The sequence below is a fragment of the Haliotis cracherodii genome, unplaced genomic scaffold (assembly GCF_022045235.1).
Source record: "Haliotis cracherodii isolate W230 unplaced genomic scaffold, xgHalCrac1.p SCAF_5, whole genome shotgun sequence".
NCBI classification, from domain to species: Eukaryota; Metazoa; Mollusca; class Gastropoda; order Lepetellida; family Haliotidae; genus Haliotis; species Haliotis cracherodii.
Window position 1 is genome coordinate 64,296,300 of NW_027266308.1, and position 17,546 is coordinate 64,313,845.

The 17,546-nt window shown below is 40.1% G+C and overlaps 1 protein-coding gene across 1 annotated transcript; it reads left to right on the forward strand.

The window, feature by feature from the left end:
* Positions 1 to 7,265: 7,265 nt before the first annotated feature.
* Positions 7,266 to 15,818, forward strand: LOC139443825 (uncharacterized). Its single transcript, XM_071224730.1, has 3 exons — positions 7,266 to 7,312; positions 9,868 to 10,005; positions 15,488 to 15,818. Exons 1-3 carry the CDS (start codon positions 7,266 to 7,268, stop codon positions 15,816 to 15,818), a joined length of 516 nt encoding a protein of 171 aa, XP_071080831.1.
* The last annotated feature ends 1,728 nt before the right edge of the window (positions 15,819 to 17,546 follow it).

The window sequence follows — 17,546 nt, forward strand, 5'->3', positions numbered from 1 at the left end:
ATGGAACTGTGGGTGTAAGATTTGTTGCAGCAAAGGGAAGAGTTGCGCCTTTGAAAGCCTTGACATTGCCCAGACTTGAGTTACAAGCAGCTGTGTTAGCATCTCGACTCGCAACAACTGTAAAGCAGGAAATGACAGTATCCTTTGATCAAGTGTTTTTCTTGTCTGACAGCGTTATTGTCTTGAGTTGGATAAGAGGTCAGTCACGTCAGTGGAAGTCATTTGTCGCCAACAGAGTTGCTGAAATTTAGAGCCAAAGTGATCCTACTGATTGGTTTCACATTCCAGGTGAATACAATGTAGCAGACAAAGTGTCACGGGGTGTGCCAATTGGTGATTTGACAGGGGATTGGAGAGATGGCCCCATATTCCTACAGATGCCCAAAGAGCAATGGCCAAAGTCAAATCCCAAAGCTGATTGCGATGAAGTTGAAAAAGAACGTAAGAGAGAGAAAACAGTATTGATAGTTTCAGAGATTGAACGAGTGATTAATGCAAGAAATTTCTGGAGAAGACTGATTAGAGTTACATCTTATTTGCAGAGATTCATCAACAACTGCAGAAGAAAGGATCCAGCCATTACCGGTCCACTTACAGTTGAGGAACTATCTTTATCTGAGAAATATTGGATCCTCCAAGCTCAAACGGAGCTCAAGTCACTTGACACTTACAAAACAAAATTGTTTATGTTGGTGGAAGGACCAACAATCAGAGGCTGTCATATGATACAGCTTACCCAGCACTCTTGCCACAAAGTCATCATATTTCATACCTGATTGCAAAACATGTTCACGAGACAGGTCATTATGGTGTTGCCTCGACAGCAGCCAGGGTGAGGAGGCGATACTAGATCATTGGAGTAACAAAGTTGGTGAAGAAAATCAAGCATAGATGTGCAAGATGCAGAGTCTTTGAACATAAACTTGAGCAACAATGGATGAGTGATTTGCCCATGGAAAGAGTGAAACTCTTTTCACCACCTTTCTTTTATACTGCAGTGGATTATTTTGGACCGATTGATGTTAAAGTTGGCCGAAACAATACAACAAAACACTATGGCGTCATCTTCACTTGTTTAAACACAAGAGCAGTGCATTTGGAACTGGCAGTTGACTGTTCTACTCGGGAGTTTCTGCAAGTGTTGAGAAGGTTCTTTGCAGTCAGAGCTTATCCATGTCAAATACAAAGTGACAACGGTACACAGTTTGTTGGTACTCAGAGACAGCTAAGACAATGATTCAAGGTTGGGGCAAGGACAAGCTGAAGGAATACTGTGTTGAGAAACAGGTACACTGGAAGTTTGTAACACCATTAGCACCTCATCAGAATGGATGTGCAGAAGCTTTAGTGAAGAGCTGCAAACAAGGCCTGAAGAAGGCTGTAGGATCTCAGCTTCTAACACCATTTGAGTTGTACACGTGTTTGCAGGAGGTGGCTAATCTTGTCAACCAAAGACCCATTGGAAGAATTCCCAATGACCCAGATGACGGATCATATGTATGTCCAAATGATCTTCTTTTAGGACGTGCTACAAGTAGAGTTCCACAAGGTCCCTTTCAAGAAACAAGAAATCCACACCACAGGTTTAAGTTTGTTCAGAGAATCGCTGATGTTTTCTGGAAGAGATGGATCAGGGATGTCTTTCCAACGCTTGTTCCAAGGAAGAAGTGGAATGTACACAGAAGAAATGTGAGCGTCAATGACGTCATAGTTATGGCTGATCCTAATGCAGTTCGTGGACAGTGGAAGTTGGGAAGGATTGTGGAAGTGTACCCAGGCGCAGATGGACGAGTCCGAAATGTCAAAGTAAGGACAGTCAAAGGAGAGTTCCAAAGACCAGTCACAAAGATTGCGTGTTGTATCCATCTGAGGGTTTTTGACGAGGAATGATTAATGTGCATTTTGATGCGAATCCTTCGCATGGTAGGGAGAGAGTTGCACTTACAACATTAATGTACACATATTTACTTTGTATGGGCTTCTGAGTTGATGCTGTGTTGATTTTCATGTACTTAATGCCCCATCTGCGGTAGTAACTACCGCACTCTAGTGTGCGTAGCTTATACAAGTGATCTGACAGGTCAATATGACGTCATGATAACACATACATTTCATTGGTTTATGCGTAAACGGGTGACGTCATGTAAACACCCAACCACGTGGGCCGTTTGACAACAAGGACGTAAGTTTTAATGGTAATATGAATATCTACCAAACGATTCAAAGGCTTTTCAACAAACGCGTACATCTTTGGTTTTAAAACCCACCTGCCATGTCGTCTTCACACCTTCATAAAATGATACTGTGGAATTTCCACGAATAATCCAACACAATCCAACACACAAATTATAGTTCTAGATCTCTGGTGGAGAACGAAATACGTTTGTCGTGATGCATATAAGCAGTGTAAATGAACAAGAAACATAAAATGTGATTGGGCACCAATCGTTATCCTGTGGTGTACGGTATATCTGCAGTTTATAAATAGCATTTCTATATCGGCAATCGGTGATTTCAACTATGTTTTTCTTCGTTGTGTTCATCTTGCCTCATCTGGAATCTGGATGACAACGATCGTGTAAAAAAACCAGGTAATGGTCAAAAATATTTTCAAGTGATCAAAGTAGTTTCTTGTCTTTTTATCATTGCCCAGTAGCAGTGTATTTTAGCAAAGGCTCACTTGTCCGATGATGCTCCTCATGCAGAAGTAACTCGATCCATGATACTTGGCGGGTCCAAGTGACCCAGATCCCTGACAATTGGCACGCCAAGTGTCATTTGCATAGGGCCATCCATATTTTTTGTATGTGTTTCTCCCCTCAAGCCTCATCTAACCAGAGAGTTAGTAAAATATAAAATATATTACTTATCAAAAAATGTCTTTCAATAATTGTGTAAGTTATTTTGCGACATTTGAAAAGGTTTAACACTTGGTACTAGAATCTAGTCTATGAATTAATTTATGATGTAGATCGATTCCCTTTGCTTCGGAAACATATCTTTTTATAAACAACGGTACAAAGATAAAGTTGACCTTGTTCTTTTATGACGGTGCAATGGTAGATCTAGTAGTATTTCTTTTATTAGATCGGTGCGCAATTTTCCACAGCGGCAGCAAAATTGAGACACGAAGACATTATATTATTTCACGTCGGAATGATGATAAAACTATTAAAATACGGACAGCCTCACAGACTTCGAAACGATGTTCAGATAAATATTTGTTCACATTAATTCTGTCATGTGCGTGAAAATGGGTTTCAACATTATTTTCATCAAGCTTACATTCAGGTGGCTGGCTACTTCGGCATTAACACATGTTTTGTCTCGAAGCTCAAAGCAACAATGTTTCTCTCAGGAACATTTTTCTTTCCACCCATGACGAACATCTGTCAAAATGTCAATGCCTCAACAATCTTCCTGGGCAGTTGAATTCAACAGTGTAATACACACGGCCTCATTCTCGGCGTCATCGCAAAGATTCCTTCCAAATACCCACCACCTGATCAGGGTTACGACCTTAGGGTAAATTAATAAATTAATTTGCATTTTTAGAAAAGATTTTTTTTCGTGAATATTATTATTAAAAAATATCCTGTAATGGTACTTTTGGATTGCACTGCGTATTTCTTTTTTTATTTTCTAAAACTTTTTGTTTTCCCCTTTCTGACCACGCAATCTCCTAGCAACCACGCCCCATGAGCGCATCGAGTTGCTGCTTACAACTGTCAAGAACTTTGCAATTTCGCTTGTCTTCAATATGAGAAACTAAACATTTTCATGTGAAGCCTAATTTGACGAAGGGAGCCTTTGGTCATTTCGATTATGACATTTGTGACTGTATCGTGGAGAAAGTTCCAATTCAAGATGACATCATTCCGATTCACAACTCGAATCAACAAGATGGCGCCTCTCTTCCCGCCCTTGCAAGTGCAACAGAAACTTTGATAAATTCAGTGCCGATTCTTGGGATTAGTGAATCAGTGTCACAGCTAGATTTCATTGTGGAACCAGATGAAGCCGAATATGTATGTTCACACTTCTTTTGTCAACCATGCGTGACACGGCACAGGCAATCGCAGTAAGGGAATGGTGCGGCCACCATGTTGCAGAAATTTGTCGATTCGAACACATTGCTTCTGGACTGAGCTAAATAAATGAAGTGTTTGGAGGGATCGTAGATACTTGGACTTGAAGAAACGGAATTAAACGTTGCAGCAGATGAAGGATTGGTGTGGACAAAACGGGAAAGGGATCCTAGATTGTATTTTAAACTTCGGCGTGAAGTGTATCCAAATACCCCGAACAAAAAATACACGGGACAAGTGTGGATCTCTCTATGAAAAGATGAAAAGAAAAGTATGTTTAGGTTGCGTTGTATGGGTGCGACTCGAACCAGTGTTGCGTGCATGTTGACATTCACGACGTCATTAATTAACAGTCAATTAGAGTTATGGTTCTTCGTGAGCAAGCGCGATAACCGTACTTGCGTGGTGGGCATAATGCCGGTTTTCTTTGCTGATGAAGGGGAAAATATGTAAGTTACAGCTGATGTAAATCATTATTGATGATGACTCATTACAGTTAGCGTTCATTCATACATGTATGTAGCAGATAAATACGCCTTATTCGGCGCTGTATGGACAGGAAGTTATTTTATCATGCTTGTGTCTTCACTGCTTCAGACTTGAATAAGGAACCATTCAAGACCCCTTCGATTTGTTCCTTTACCTCGCCAGTACGGTTTCCAAGAATGTCAAACGATACGTATGGTTAGCGGTTCTTAACCGTCTGGATCGTGTCATGTCTTTCCAGATACCCAGATGGCAGCAAGTTCCGCTTCGACGATCCTTGTCTTGTCAATAAGATTGAACATGATGTTGCTTCTTGGACAGCGGCACAAAAGTTTTCTTCTTTCTTTTCTTCTTCTTCTTCAAACGAAAAACCCATCTCTCCCGAAAAAACACTTTCATCCTTGCTTTGACTACCCTCTTCACCATCCGCCAAAACAAACCAAAAAAAACAAAAACCCTGCCGCCCTACCACTTTCCCGCCTTCCCCACCCTTCCCGCCTTCTCTCCTCCCACCATCTTGGAGGCGCCGTGCTGCCATCTTGGATGAGGAGATGGCCCCTCGGAACCAGACGCGCCGCCATCTTGAAGATGCGCACGCCTCCCTGAACCAGACGCGCGCCCCACCAGAACCGGAAGTGACGCCATCTTGGATGCACACGCATGAACCCACAATGCCCTCTGTGCATGTGCACAGGTCACGTTACCCGAAGTGACGTCATCACAGAACTGACCAATCAGAAGCCAGAAGCGGTCCTAGAATGCTGCTACCAACTACTAATAACTAGAAGTAACACGATAACCTAAACAGCAAAAGCAAAACACTGACACCACCTGCATAATGAAAATAAAAGCGACAAAACCATTTCCATATTCAATAGAAATATCTACTAAAAGCAGTGTCGATTGTACGATTCCAACTTCATCAACATGTGTTTATGAATCACTATCAAATAGTAATGATACCAGGTGTTCACGAAAAGGTGAGCGTATCCTGCTTCATCCAAAAAAGGGTGCCCTGGGGTAAAACAAACACACAAAAATTGTCAAGTTTCACGACCTTTTAGTTCTGAACAAAGTAGCATAAATTCCTTACATTAACTCAGGTTTTTTATTCTTCCTTGTACTTGTCAGTAAATCCTTGAAAATGCAGATTAAGTGGTGCTAAGCGAGTAGGCAGCGGGCATTAGAGAGACTGGTATATAATAACCTCTGCTGCCTCGATCCCTGGCTCTCTTAACAGGAGCCAGCTTAGATTCCAGCAATAGATGTTAGATGACAAGTCGCTTCATAGGGCATTATGTAAATTCAAAGTGTCATTACACAATTTCAATGTACGTTTTAGACGTAGATGTGAAAAATGGGAAGTTGACATGGGTATCTGTAAAAACCTGCCAATTAGGTGATGTTATGGATGGATTTCATGTTTTATTGGTATGTGATAAGTATGGACATCTTAGAGAAAAATAGATTCCGATGTTTAACAGTAGGCATAAAAACACGATGTTAATGATCAGTCTTATAAAATCCAACAACACTGCTGTTATCCGTTCATTAGCCATATTGTTGAAACATGTTCTCTGTTTTTTTATATATCATGTATATCACGTGACTAAACAAATAAAACTGAAAATGTCAACTGTACAATGTGCAATGTGGCCTTAATACAATGTGCCAAGTGGCCTTAAATACAATGTGCCATGTGGCCATAAATACAATGTGTCATGTGGCCATAAATACAATGTGTCATGTGGCCTTAAATACAATGTGTCATGTGGCCTTAAATACAATGTGTCATGTGGCCTTAAATACAACGTGTCATGTGGCCTTAAATAACGAATAAAATATCTATCTATACCATTGCAATGCTAGCAGGGCGATGCCGACAGTGTGGGTGGCTGGCAAAGGAGTTTCAGCATTGGCCCAAAACAAGCATGCTACTTTGGAACGAACACCTAATTGCTTCATTCCATAAACATAAAGATCGCTGCCCTAACTTTCTTGATCTGTGACGTCCTGCATCGCTTTGCCCCTGTAGCGAATTATTGTGCATTTCTCAGGTGCACAACCAAAAGAAGGTGGTGTTGAAGGTCTTAACTTTATGCCACTCACACCTTTCACATCAAGGCAAGGGGATGGAACGACAGATCTTCCACTCTCCGGGCAGACCATGGAGGCGTTAAAATCAAAACCAAAACACAATTAGTTCGTACTACATAAATTGCACTAAAGACAATTATCTCATTGTCTCACTTGCTTCAGATGGATCCTGGCGAAACAACATTAGTGCACCAGAGCTTTGTGTCTCAGCCGATGCCAAACAGATCAGTAAGTATCCTGTCCTACCGGTGGCACCCGTTACAAACACATGCAAAGGCATGTGAACAAATCAAAATAGGGTATTGTATCAGACATCATTTTGTTTATCAATGATGCGTCAATTTTGGAAATGTCCTCCACATTGATCAAACAAAATCTGAGCAAGAGTCGTATGACCGTCTTTGCAATTTTGGTATAAAGAGCATGCTCGATTGTACCTGAAAAGTTGTTAAAAATAGACACCAAGGGCTGGAGCTGCAGGTATATAGCTCGGCATAAAGGGAAAGCTAACTGTTTGAAATCTTAAGTCATCCCTCTTTTCATAGTATGTGGAGAGTGTTTTGTCACTCTGAATAGTGATGCATACATCTAAATATGAAACAGATGAAGCGGTCTCAGTGGCAACATTATTTCTTCTTCAGGTAGGTAAAGGGAATTGGCTATTTGATGATTATTGAACGATATCCGATCATCAATATACCCGAAGCTTAAGTTAAACCTGATTATCTTCTTTTGACTTTTCCAATCCGAGCGGAAAATTCTGATTCATATGCATAAAGAAACAGATCAGCAAGAAGAGGAGCGCATTTGGTGCAAATGGGGATGTTGTCAATGAGGAAGTCTGGCTTTTCACATATTGTTTTCCCACTAAACTTCAGATGGTATTTGCTTTCATTTTGGACAAATTGACCTAAACCTCTGAAGACTGATATGTAACCATACTGAAAAACAAAAGTTTCTGTGACATTGAATAAGATTTAATGCAAAGTTATGTTTTTTTTTACCAAATCTGAAACAATTTCGGTTTGCAACAGATAAAATACTCCTGTAAGTGTTAAAATGGTTAATTTGCCATAGTGACTTCAAATGCGTGATTTCATAAAAAAAACATGAACATGCCAAATTGTCAATTTACAAATCAGTAGCGTGTGTGTCCACCTCTGGTTTTTATACCCATTCTTGGGTAGTGAAATGCATGGGGCTTGCATAAAAGTCAACTTTTGCATGGAATACATGCTTCTCTGTAGCAGTTGCGTTTTGTACTACAATATTGAAAACCAAACTTTACTTGTTTGAAAAATACACTAAAATATTGGTGTCACGGGAACTTTTGTTGTTGAGTACATATCTATGGTTACCACGTTTTGTAACAAAAGCCCCATGGATCAAGGTATCAAGGTTTTCCTTAAGTTTGTCATGTTGGATTAATTTTTTAAAGTTGAGGGGCGTTGTCTTTTGACAGATCTGATAGATTTATGATCGATGGCTATTTCTTGTATAGCAGGTATATGATTGTAACATATTGCCGTGAAAATCAATATCGCTTCTAGCTCCCATACATTTGCAATTATTAGTTGTCAGTGGCAGTTGGATCCACTTTTTCATCGTATGTCAACAAGGTATTTAACCACTTTATAGGAAGAACGCGTGCTTGTCTGTATATAATGTATATAGTGTATGACAATTAACTCATTTCGCTTGCAACCATGCCTCAAGACGGATGGAAAACGTATTTGTCTGAGATATATTATGATAGAAAACATCCAGCTTCATTCTCTGGACCTGATGAGCTGTATCATGTTGTCAAAAGAGAGGGAAAATTTGATATCAGTTTACATTTTATCAAGAAATGGTTACAAAATCAAGATAGCTTTTCTCTGCAGAAACCATTGAGATACAAGTTAAAAAGAAATCGAATTGTTGCTACTGGAATGAATGACAGATGGGATTTGGATTTGGCAGATGTATCAAATATCAGTGCAGAGAACAATGGAGTTAAATTTCTCTTAATTGTGATCAATGTGTTTACACGCTATTTATGGGTTCAACCTCTCAAAAATAAAACCCCAGAGGCCGTCATATCAGCTTTGAAAAAGGTATTTCTCCAGGCTGATGTGCCTCGTATCATTCGATCTGACAAAGGTAGGGAGTTTGATAATAGGAAAGTGAGATCTTTTTTAAAGCAGAAAGGGATCGCGTTTTATGTCACTCACAATGAAACAAAGGCTTCTTATGCTGAGAGGGTCATTAGAACATTGAAGACTACCATGTATAGGTATTTTACCTATAAACAGAGTTACCATTATTTGGATGTTTTACAAGATTTGGTCACGGATTATAATCATAGACCCCACAGATCATTGAAAGAGCGTGCTCCAAGTGATATAACTGTAGACAATGAAGCTAAGGTATGGACAGAACAATATATTGATCCATTGAAAAAACTTCATAAATCAGGGAAGAGACCTTTCAAATTTAAGGTAGGGGATCAAGTCAGGCTGTCCCATTTGAAACATGTATTTCAAAGGGATTATCAAGAGAAATGGACAGAGGAAATCTTTGTGGTAAACAGACGATATTATAGGGCAGGCATTCCCATCCACCTCGTGAAAGATATGACAGATGACCCTGTCAAAGGTAGTTTCTATGGGAATGAGTTGCAGAAAGTGCATAAAGCTGATGATACTATGTGGAAGGTGGAAAAAGTACTGAAGAAACGTAAACGGGCTGGTCAAAAGGAAGTTTATGTGAAATGGATGGGGCACCCTAAAAAATATAACAGCTGGATTCCGGAGGCTGATCTACAGGCTATATAAAGGGCTAGAAATTATGATACATGTCATTTGCAACTGAACCTTCATTCCGACAACAACCATGGTGTACAAAGCCATAAGGAGAGTGAAGTTGCATAAGAAATCTAAAAAACTGAAACCCACTAAACTGAAAATCAAGTACATATCACAAAATCAAGCCTTTATCAATAGAACAAAAGCAGTTTTAAAACGACAGAGAAAGAATGCCTCTCGTCTACAGTAATATATAAACATATAAGCATTAGAACAATATCAGTTGAATGTCATCAGTCATGGAATCAACATCCTGTTCACATTGTGATAAGACTTTCTCCAGAAAAGATGTATTGCTTCGTCATAAGAGGCATGTACATGGTATATCAAATATGACATCATGTCCGCAGGGACAACAAGTACTGCATCCGCCGCCGCCACCGCCGCAGGGACAACAAGTACTGCATCCGCCGCTGCCGCCGCCACCGCCGCAGGGACAACAAGTACTGCATCCGCCGCTGCCGCCGCCACCGCCGCAGGGACAACAAGTACTGCATTCGCTACTAATAACTAGAAGTAACACGATAACCTAAACAGCAAAAGCAAAACACTGACACCACCTGCATAATGAAAATAAAAGCGACAAAACCATTTCCATATAAAATAGAAATATCTACTAAAAGCAGTGTCGATTGTACGATTCCAACTTCATCAGCATGTGTTTATGAATCACTATCAAATAGTAATGATACCAGGTGTTCACGAAAAGGTGAGCGTATCCTGCTTCATCCAAAAAAGGGTGCCCTGGGGTAAAACAAACACACAAAAATTGTCAAGTTTCACGACCTTTTAGTTCTGAACAAAGTAGCATAAATTCCTTACATTAACTCAGGTTTTTTATTCTTCCTTGTACTTGTCAGTAAAACCTTGAAAATGCAGATTAAGTGGTGCTAAGCGAGTAGGCAGCGGGCATTAGAGAGACTGGTATATAATAACCTCTGCTGCCTCGATCCCTGGCTCTCTTAACAGGAGCCGGCTTAGATTCCAGCAATAGATGTTAGATGACAAGTCGCTTCATAGGGCATTATGTTGAAACATGTTCTCTGTTTTTTTATATATCATGTATATCACGTGACTAAACAAATGAAACTGAAAATGTCAACTGTACAATGTGCCATGTGGCCTTAAATACAATGTGCCATGTGGCCTTAAATACAATGTGTCATGTGGCCATAAATACAATGTGTCATGTGGCCTTAAATACAATGTGTCATGTGGCCTTAAATACAATGTGTCATGTGGCCTTAAATACAACGTGTCATGTGGCCTTAAATAACGAATAAAATATTTATCTATACCAGGGCAATGCTAGCAGGGTGATGCCGACAGTGTGGGTGGCTGGCAAAGGAGTGGCAGCACTGGTCCAAAACAAGCATGCTACTTTGGAACGAACACCTAATTGCTTCATTCCATAAACATAAAGATCGCTGCCCTAACTTTCTTGATCTGTGACGTCCTGCATCGCTTTGCCCCTGTAGCGAATTATTGTGCATTTCTCATGTGCACCACCAAAAGAAGGTGGTGTTGAAGGTCTTAACTTTATGCCACTCACACCTTTCACATCAAGGCAAGGGGATGGAACGACAGATCTTCCACTCTCCAGGCAGCCCATGGAGGCGTTAAAATCAAAACCAAAACATAATTAGTTCGTACTACATAAATTGCACTAAAGACAATTATCTCATTGTCTCACTTGCTTCAGATGGATCTTGGCGAAACAACATTAGTGCACCAGAACTTTGTGTCTCAGCCGATGGCAAACAGATCAGTAAGAGATTTACCCGGAATAGGTACAGTTTATGGAAGTGCGTTAGAGGCTGCAGGGTATGACAAGGTAAGTAAGTAGTGAACATAAAGGATTCAAATGGGACATATACAAATACACCCGACAAAAATCCTTACTATATCCAATAGACATCTCTGCCAAACAGAGTCGATTCTGCGATTCCGATTATATCAAAAGCATGTGTTTATGAGTCACTATCAAATAGTGATGATACCAGGTGTTCACAAAATGGTGAGTGTATCCTGTCCTACCGGTGGCACCCGTTACAAACACATGCAAAGGCATGTGAACAAATCAAAATAGGGTATTGTATCAGACATCATTTTGTTTATCAATGATGCGTCAATTTTGGAAATGTCCTCCACATTGATCAAACAAATTCTGAGCAAGAGTCGTATGACCGTCTTTGCAATCTTGGTATAAAGAGCATGCTCGATTGTACCTGAAAAGTTGTTAAAAATAGACACCAAGGGCTGGAGCTGCAGGAATATAGCTCGGCATAAAGGGAAAGCTAACTGTTTGAAATCTTAAGTCATCCCTCTTTTCATAGTATGTGGAGAGTGTTTTGTCACTCTGAATAGTGATGCATACATCTAAATATGAAACAGATGAAGCGGTCTCAGTGGCAACATTATTTCTTCGTCAGGTAGGTAAAGGGAATTGGCTATTTGATGATTATTGAACGATATCCGATCATCAATATACCCGAAGCTTAAGTTAAACCTGATTATCTTCTTTTGACTTTTCCAATCCGAGCGGAAAATTCTGATTCATATGCATAAAGAAACAGATCAGCAAGAAGAGCGCATTTGGTGCAAATGGGGATGTTGTCAATGAGGAAGTTTGGCTTTTCACATATTGTTTTCCCACTAAACTTCAGATGGTATTTGCTTTCATTTTGGACAAATTGACCTAAACCTCTGAAGACTGATATGTAACTATACTGAAAAACAAAAGTTTCTGTGACATTGAATAAGATTTAATGCAAAGTTATGTTTTTTTTTACCAAATCTGAAACAATTTCGGTTTGCAACAGATAAAATACACCTGTAAGTGTTCAAATGGTTTAATTTGCCATAGTGACTTCAAATACGTGATTTCATAAAAAAAACCAGGAACATGCCAAATTGTCAATTTACAAATCAGTAGCGTGTGTGTCCACCTCTGGTTGCGATGCAAGCAACACATCTTCGTCTCATGGAATGGACCAGGCGTCGCACAAAGTCCTGTGAGATATCTGTCAATATCTGCTGGAGCATGTTTCGAAGTTCCTGGAGTGTCTGTTGAACACGTGGTTGACGTCGAAGGGGCCGATCCATCTCATCCCTGATGTGCTCAATTAGTGAGAGATCAGGGGAGCGAGCCGGGCAGGGGATGACATTCACGTTGTTTTGTTGAAGAGAATCCTAAACATGTCAAGCAATTGGAGGTTGGGCGGTGTCATGTTGAAAGGTAATGCTGGGCCATGACGACGCAAAAACGGTAGAACAACAGGGCCGATGATCTCGTCGTGGTAGCGCTGTCCATTGAGATTTCCCTCTATCACTATCAAACGGGTCCTCTGTCTTGCTGTAATCCCACCCCATACCATAACGCTGCCGCCCCCGAACCGATCTTCTTCCATGACACAATGATTGACGTAACGTTAACCTTGACATCGGTACAATCAAATCCGTCCATCACTGTGGCTGAGGTGAAAACGAGACTCGTCAGTGAATAGAACTTGTCCCACTGCACCACTGTAGACGTGCTTGATGGTGGTTTTCTATTAAAATCGGACGTCTGGCGGGTCTTCTGGCGACAATCCCTGCACATCTGAGGCGACGACGTACGGTTTGTGAAGATATTCATCGAAGGTCAGGGATGCTTCTTGCAGTCACTGTTGCTGGCTGGAATCGATTTCGTAGGTGTGTTGTTCGAATCCGGTTGTCTTGTCGATTATTGGTTACGGCTGGCCTGCCACTTCGAGGATGGTCTCTGACTGCATTTGTCTGTTGCCAACATTGCCATAAACACCAAATGTCTTGCAACATCACGTTGACTCGATCCTGCTTCAAGCATACCAGTGGCTCGCAATGCGTAATTTTGTTGTTTTTCTGAGTGTTTGTTGTCAGCACAATGCTAAACAATGCATATGGAATCCCTTTAACGCACATGTTTTTATACCCATTCTTGGGTAGTGAAATGCATGGGGCTTGCATAAAAGTCAACTTTTGCATGGAATACATGCTTCTCTGTAGCAGTTGCGTTTTGTACTACAATATTGAAAACCAAACTTTACTTGTTTGAAAAATACACTAAAATATTGGTGTCACAGGAACTTTTGTTGTTGAGTACATATCTATGGTTACCACGTTTTGTAACAAAAGCCCCATGGATCAAGGTATCAAGGTTTTCCTTAAGTTTGTCATGTTGGATTAATTTTTTAAAGTTGAGGGGCGTTGTCTTTTGACAGATCTGATAGATTTATGATCGATGGCTATTTCTTGTATAGCAGGTATATGATTGTAACATATTGCCGTGAAAATCAATATCGCTTCTAGCTCCCATACATTTGCAATTATTAGTTGTCAGTGGCAGTTGGATCCACTTTTTCATCGTATGTCAACAAGGTATTTAACCACTTTATAGGAAAAACGCGTGCTTGTCTGTATATAATGTATATAGTGTATGACAATTAACTCATTTCGCTTGCAACCATGCCTCAAGACGGATGGAAAACGTATTTGTCTGAGATATATTATGATAGAAAACATCCAGCTTCATTCTCTGGACCTGATGAGCTGTATCATGTTGTCAAAAGAGAGGGAAAATTTGATATCAGTTTACATTTTATCAAGAAATGGTTACAAAATCAAGATAGCTTTTCTCTGCAGAAACCATTGAGATACAAGTTAAAAAGAAATCGAATTGTTGCTACTGGAATGAATGACAGATGGGATTTGGATTTGGCAGATGTATCAAATATCAGTGCAGAGAACAATGGAGTTTAATTTCTCTTAATTGTGATCAATGTGTTTACACGCTATTTATGGGTTCAACCTCTCAAAAATAAAACCCCAGAGGCCGTCATATCAGCTTTGAAAAAGGTATTTCTCCAGGCTGATGTGCCTCGTATCATTCGATCTGACAAAGGTAGGGAGTTTGATAATAGGAAAGTGAGATCTTTTTTAAAGCAGAAAGGGATCGCGTTTTATGTCACTCACAATGAAACAAAGGCTTCTTATGCTGAGAGGGTCATTAGAACATTGAAGACTCCCATGTATAGGTATTTTACCTATAAACAGAGTTACCATTTTTTGGATGTTTTTACAAGATTTGGTCACGGATTATAATCATAGACCCCACAGATCATTGAAAGAGCGTGCTCCAAGTGATATAACTGTAGACAATGAAGCTAAGGTATGGACAGAACAATATATTGATCCATTGAAAAAACTTCATAAATCAGGGAAGAGACCTTTCAAATTTAAGGTAGGGGATCAAGTCAGGCTGTCCCATTTGAAACATGTATTTCAAAGGGATTATCAAGAGAAATGGACAGAGGAAATCTTTGTGGTAAACAGACGATATTATAGGGCAGGCATTCCCATCCACCTCGTGAAAGATATGACAGATGACCCTGTCAAAGGTAGTTTCTATGGGAATGAGTTGCAGAAAGTGCATAAAGCTGATGATACTATGTGGAAGGTGGAAAAAGTACTGAAGAAACGTAAACGGGCTGGTCAAAAGGAAGTTTATGTGAAATGGATGGGGTACCCTAAAAAATATAACAGCTGGATTCCGGAGGCTGATCTACAGGCTATATAAAGGGCTAGAAATTATGATACATGTCATTTGCAACTGAACCTTCATTCCGACAACAACCATGGTGTACAAAGCCAAAAGGAGAGTGAAGTTGCATAAGAAAAAACTGAAACCCACTAAACTGAAAATCAAGTACATATCACAAAATCAAGCCATTATCAATAGAACCAATGCAGCTTTAAAACGACAGAGAAAGAATGCCTCTCGTCTACAGTAATATATAAACATATAAGCATTAGAACAATATCAGTTGAATGTCATCAGTCATGGAATCAACATCCTGTTCACATTGTGATAAGACTTTCTCCAGAAAAGATGTATTGTTTCGTCATAAGAGGCATGTACATGGTATATCAAATATGACATCATGGCCGCAGGGACAACAAGTACTGCATCCGCCGCCGCCGCCGCCACCGCCGCAGGGACAACAAGTACTGCATCCGCCGCCGCCACCGCCGCAGGGACAACAAGTACTGCATCCGCCGCCGCCCCCGCCGCAGGGACAACAAGTACTGCATCCGCCGCCACCGCCGCCGCCGCAGGGACAACAAGTACTGCATCCGCCGCAGGGACAACAAGTACTGCATCCGCCGCCGCCACCGCCGCAGGGACAACAAGTACTGCATCCGCCGCCGCCGCCGCCGCCGCAGGGACAACAAGTACTGCATCCGCCGCCACCGCTGCAGGGACAACAAGTACTGCATCTGACGCCGCAGGAACATGATTCAGTTAAAACCTTTAAGTTTTCCATCCCATCCAATGCAGTGATTGTGGGTCCGAGTGGTAGTGGAAAATCTGTGTTTCTGTTTAACTTGTTAAAAACGGAATTGATTCAACCCAGACCTAATCATATCGTCTGGTGTTATGGTCAATGGCAGCCTTTGTATGAGCAGATACAGGAGCAGTTACCTTATGTGAAATTTGTCAAAGGCATTCCATAAAATATCACCGATGATGACTTCTTGGATGCAAGAAACAATAATATGATTGTTTTGGATGATCTCATGATTGAAGCCAAAACGAATTTCTCAGTTGTTCACACAAACCTCTCATCATAAAAATGTCATTATATTCTTGCTATTACAAAACCTATTTCCCAAAGGAAAGAAATCAAGTGACATTGCACTAAATTCCCATTATGTCACTTTATTTAACTCTCCTGTAGTCAGATATCAAGTTCACTTATTTGGTAGACGCATCTATCCCAATAACAGTCATAGATTCATGTCAGTCTATGAATCAGCTGTACAATATCCTTATGGGAATCTCACTATCGACTTACGTCCAATCACATTGGAGGCTGACAGGTTGCAACCCAATGTGTTGACCAGGTCTGATGATCATCAACCAAATAGATCATCTAACAAACCAGGGACTGACCCTATAGCATCACAAGACAGTACAGCAGCTATAAAAGGGGAACAGGCACAACCCATGCATCATTTGCCAGCAGACCCTGAACATGAGAACATCTCTGAGCAGTCAGAAGACGAGGCCATGGCTTCCTGTGAAGAGTGTGGTATTGTTGGAAGACAATCCTACAGTGGATACCACCTATAAACCCACTGAAGCTGACAGAGAGAGGGAAGTTAAAGGACTAGAATACATGTGGGAAAGAATCCTTGATAATTGTATGGAAGAGGTCTGGGCCAGGAAAGAGCAATATGAAGATGAGGGCAAGAGTGAGAGATGGATAGACAGGAAATTAGCGAAATGTTGGAAGACTACTTTCCTTGAAAGACTTTTTACGGCTATACGTTATGTCAGTTACTTTGCAAATGGCCCTCTGTTTAAACCCATTCTAGACAAGATCAATCAGTTGGACCCAAACACGGAAGTAGATGAATTGAATCGTAAAATTACTCAGTTGATGAAACCAGTGGTTAAAGATATCCTATCACACGTTGACTTATCACGGGCTGAGGATTTAGAACTTGTGAAACAATCGGATGATGAACCAAACAGTGAAAATGACAGTGACATTGATGAATAGTGAACTATCATACTTGTATATATATATATATATATATATATGTATGTATGTATATATGTAATAAAATAATGTACATAGAATGTATTATTGTTGTTAATATGAGATACATTATTCTCACGTCATCACAAATATCACAAATGCAATGAAGAAAATTCACATGTTTTATTCAATGTATTTCCATTGGTATGCAATCAATACAAAAACAATAGTATAACATAGGGATACATACAGTATAAAACATAATATGTTTGTACTATCATTGTTATATTAGATATTTATTTACAAAATTTCATTTTGCATACAATACAATAGCAATAACGCAACCTGTGGCGGCGGCGGATTGCAGTAATAGTAATAATAATCACATTAATCTTCATTCAATAAATATGCATATGTCAACAGGAATACATATTAAGATAGTAAGGTTCATAATATGGGTCATA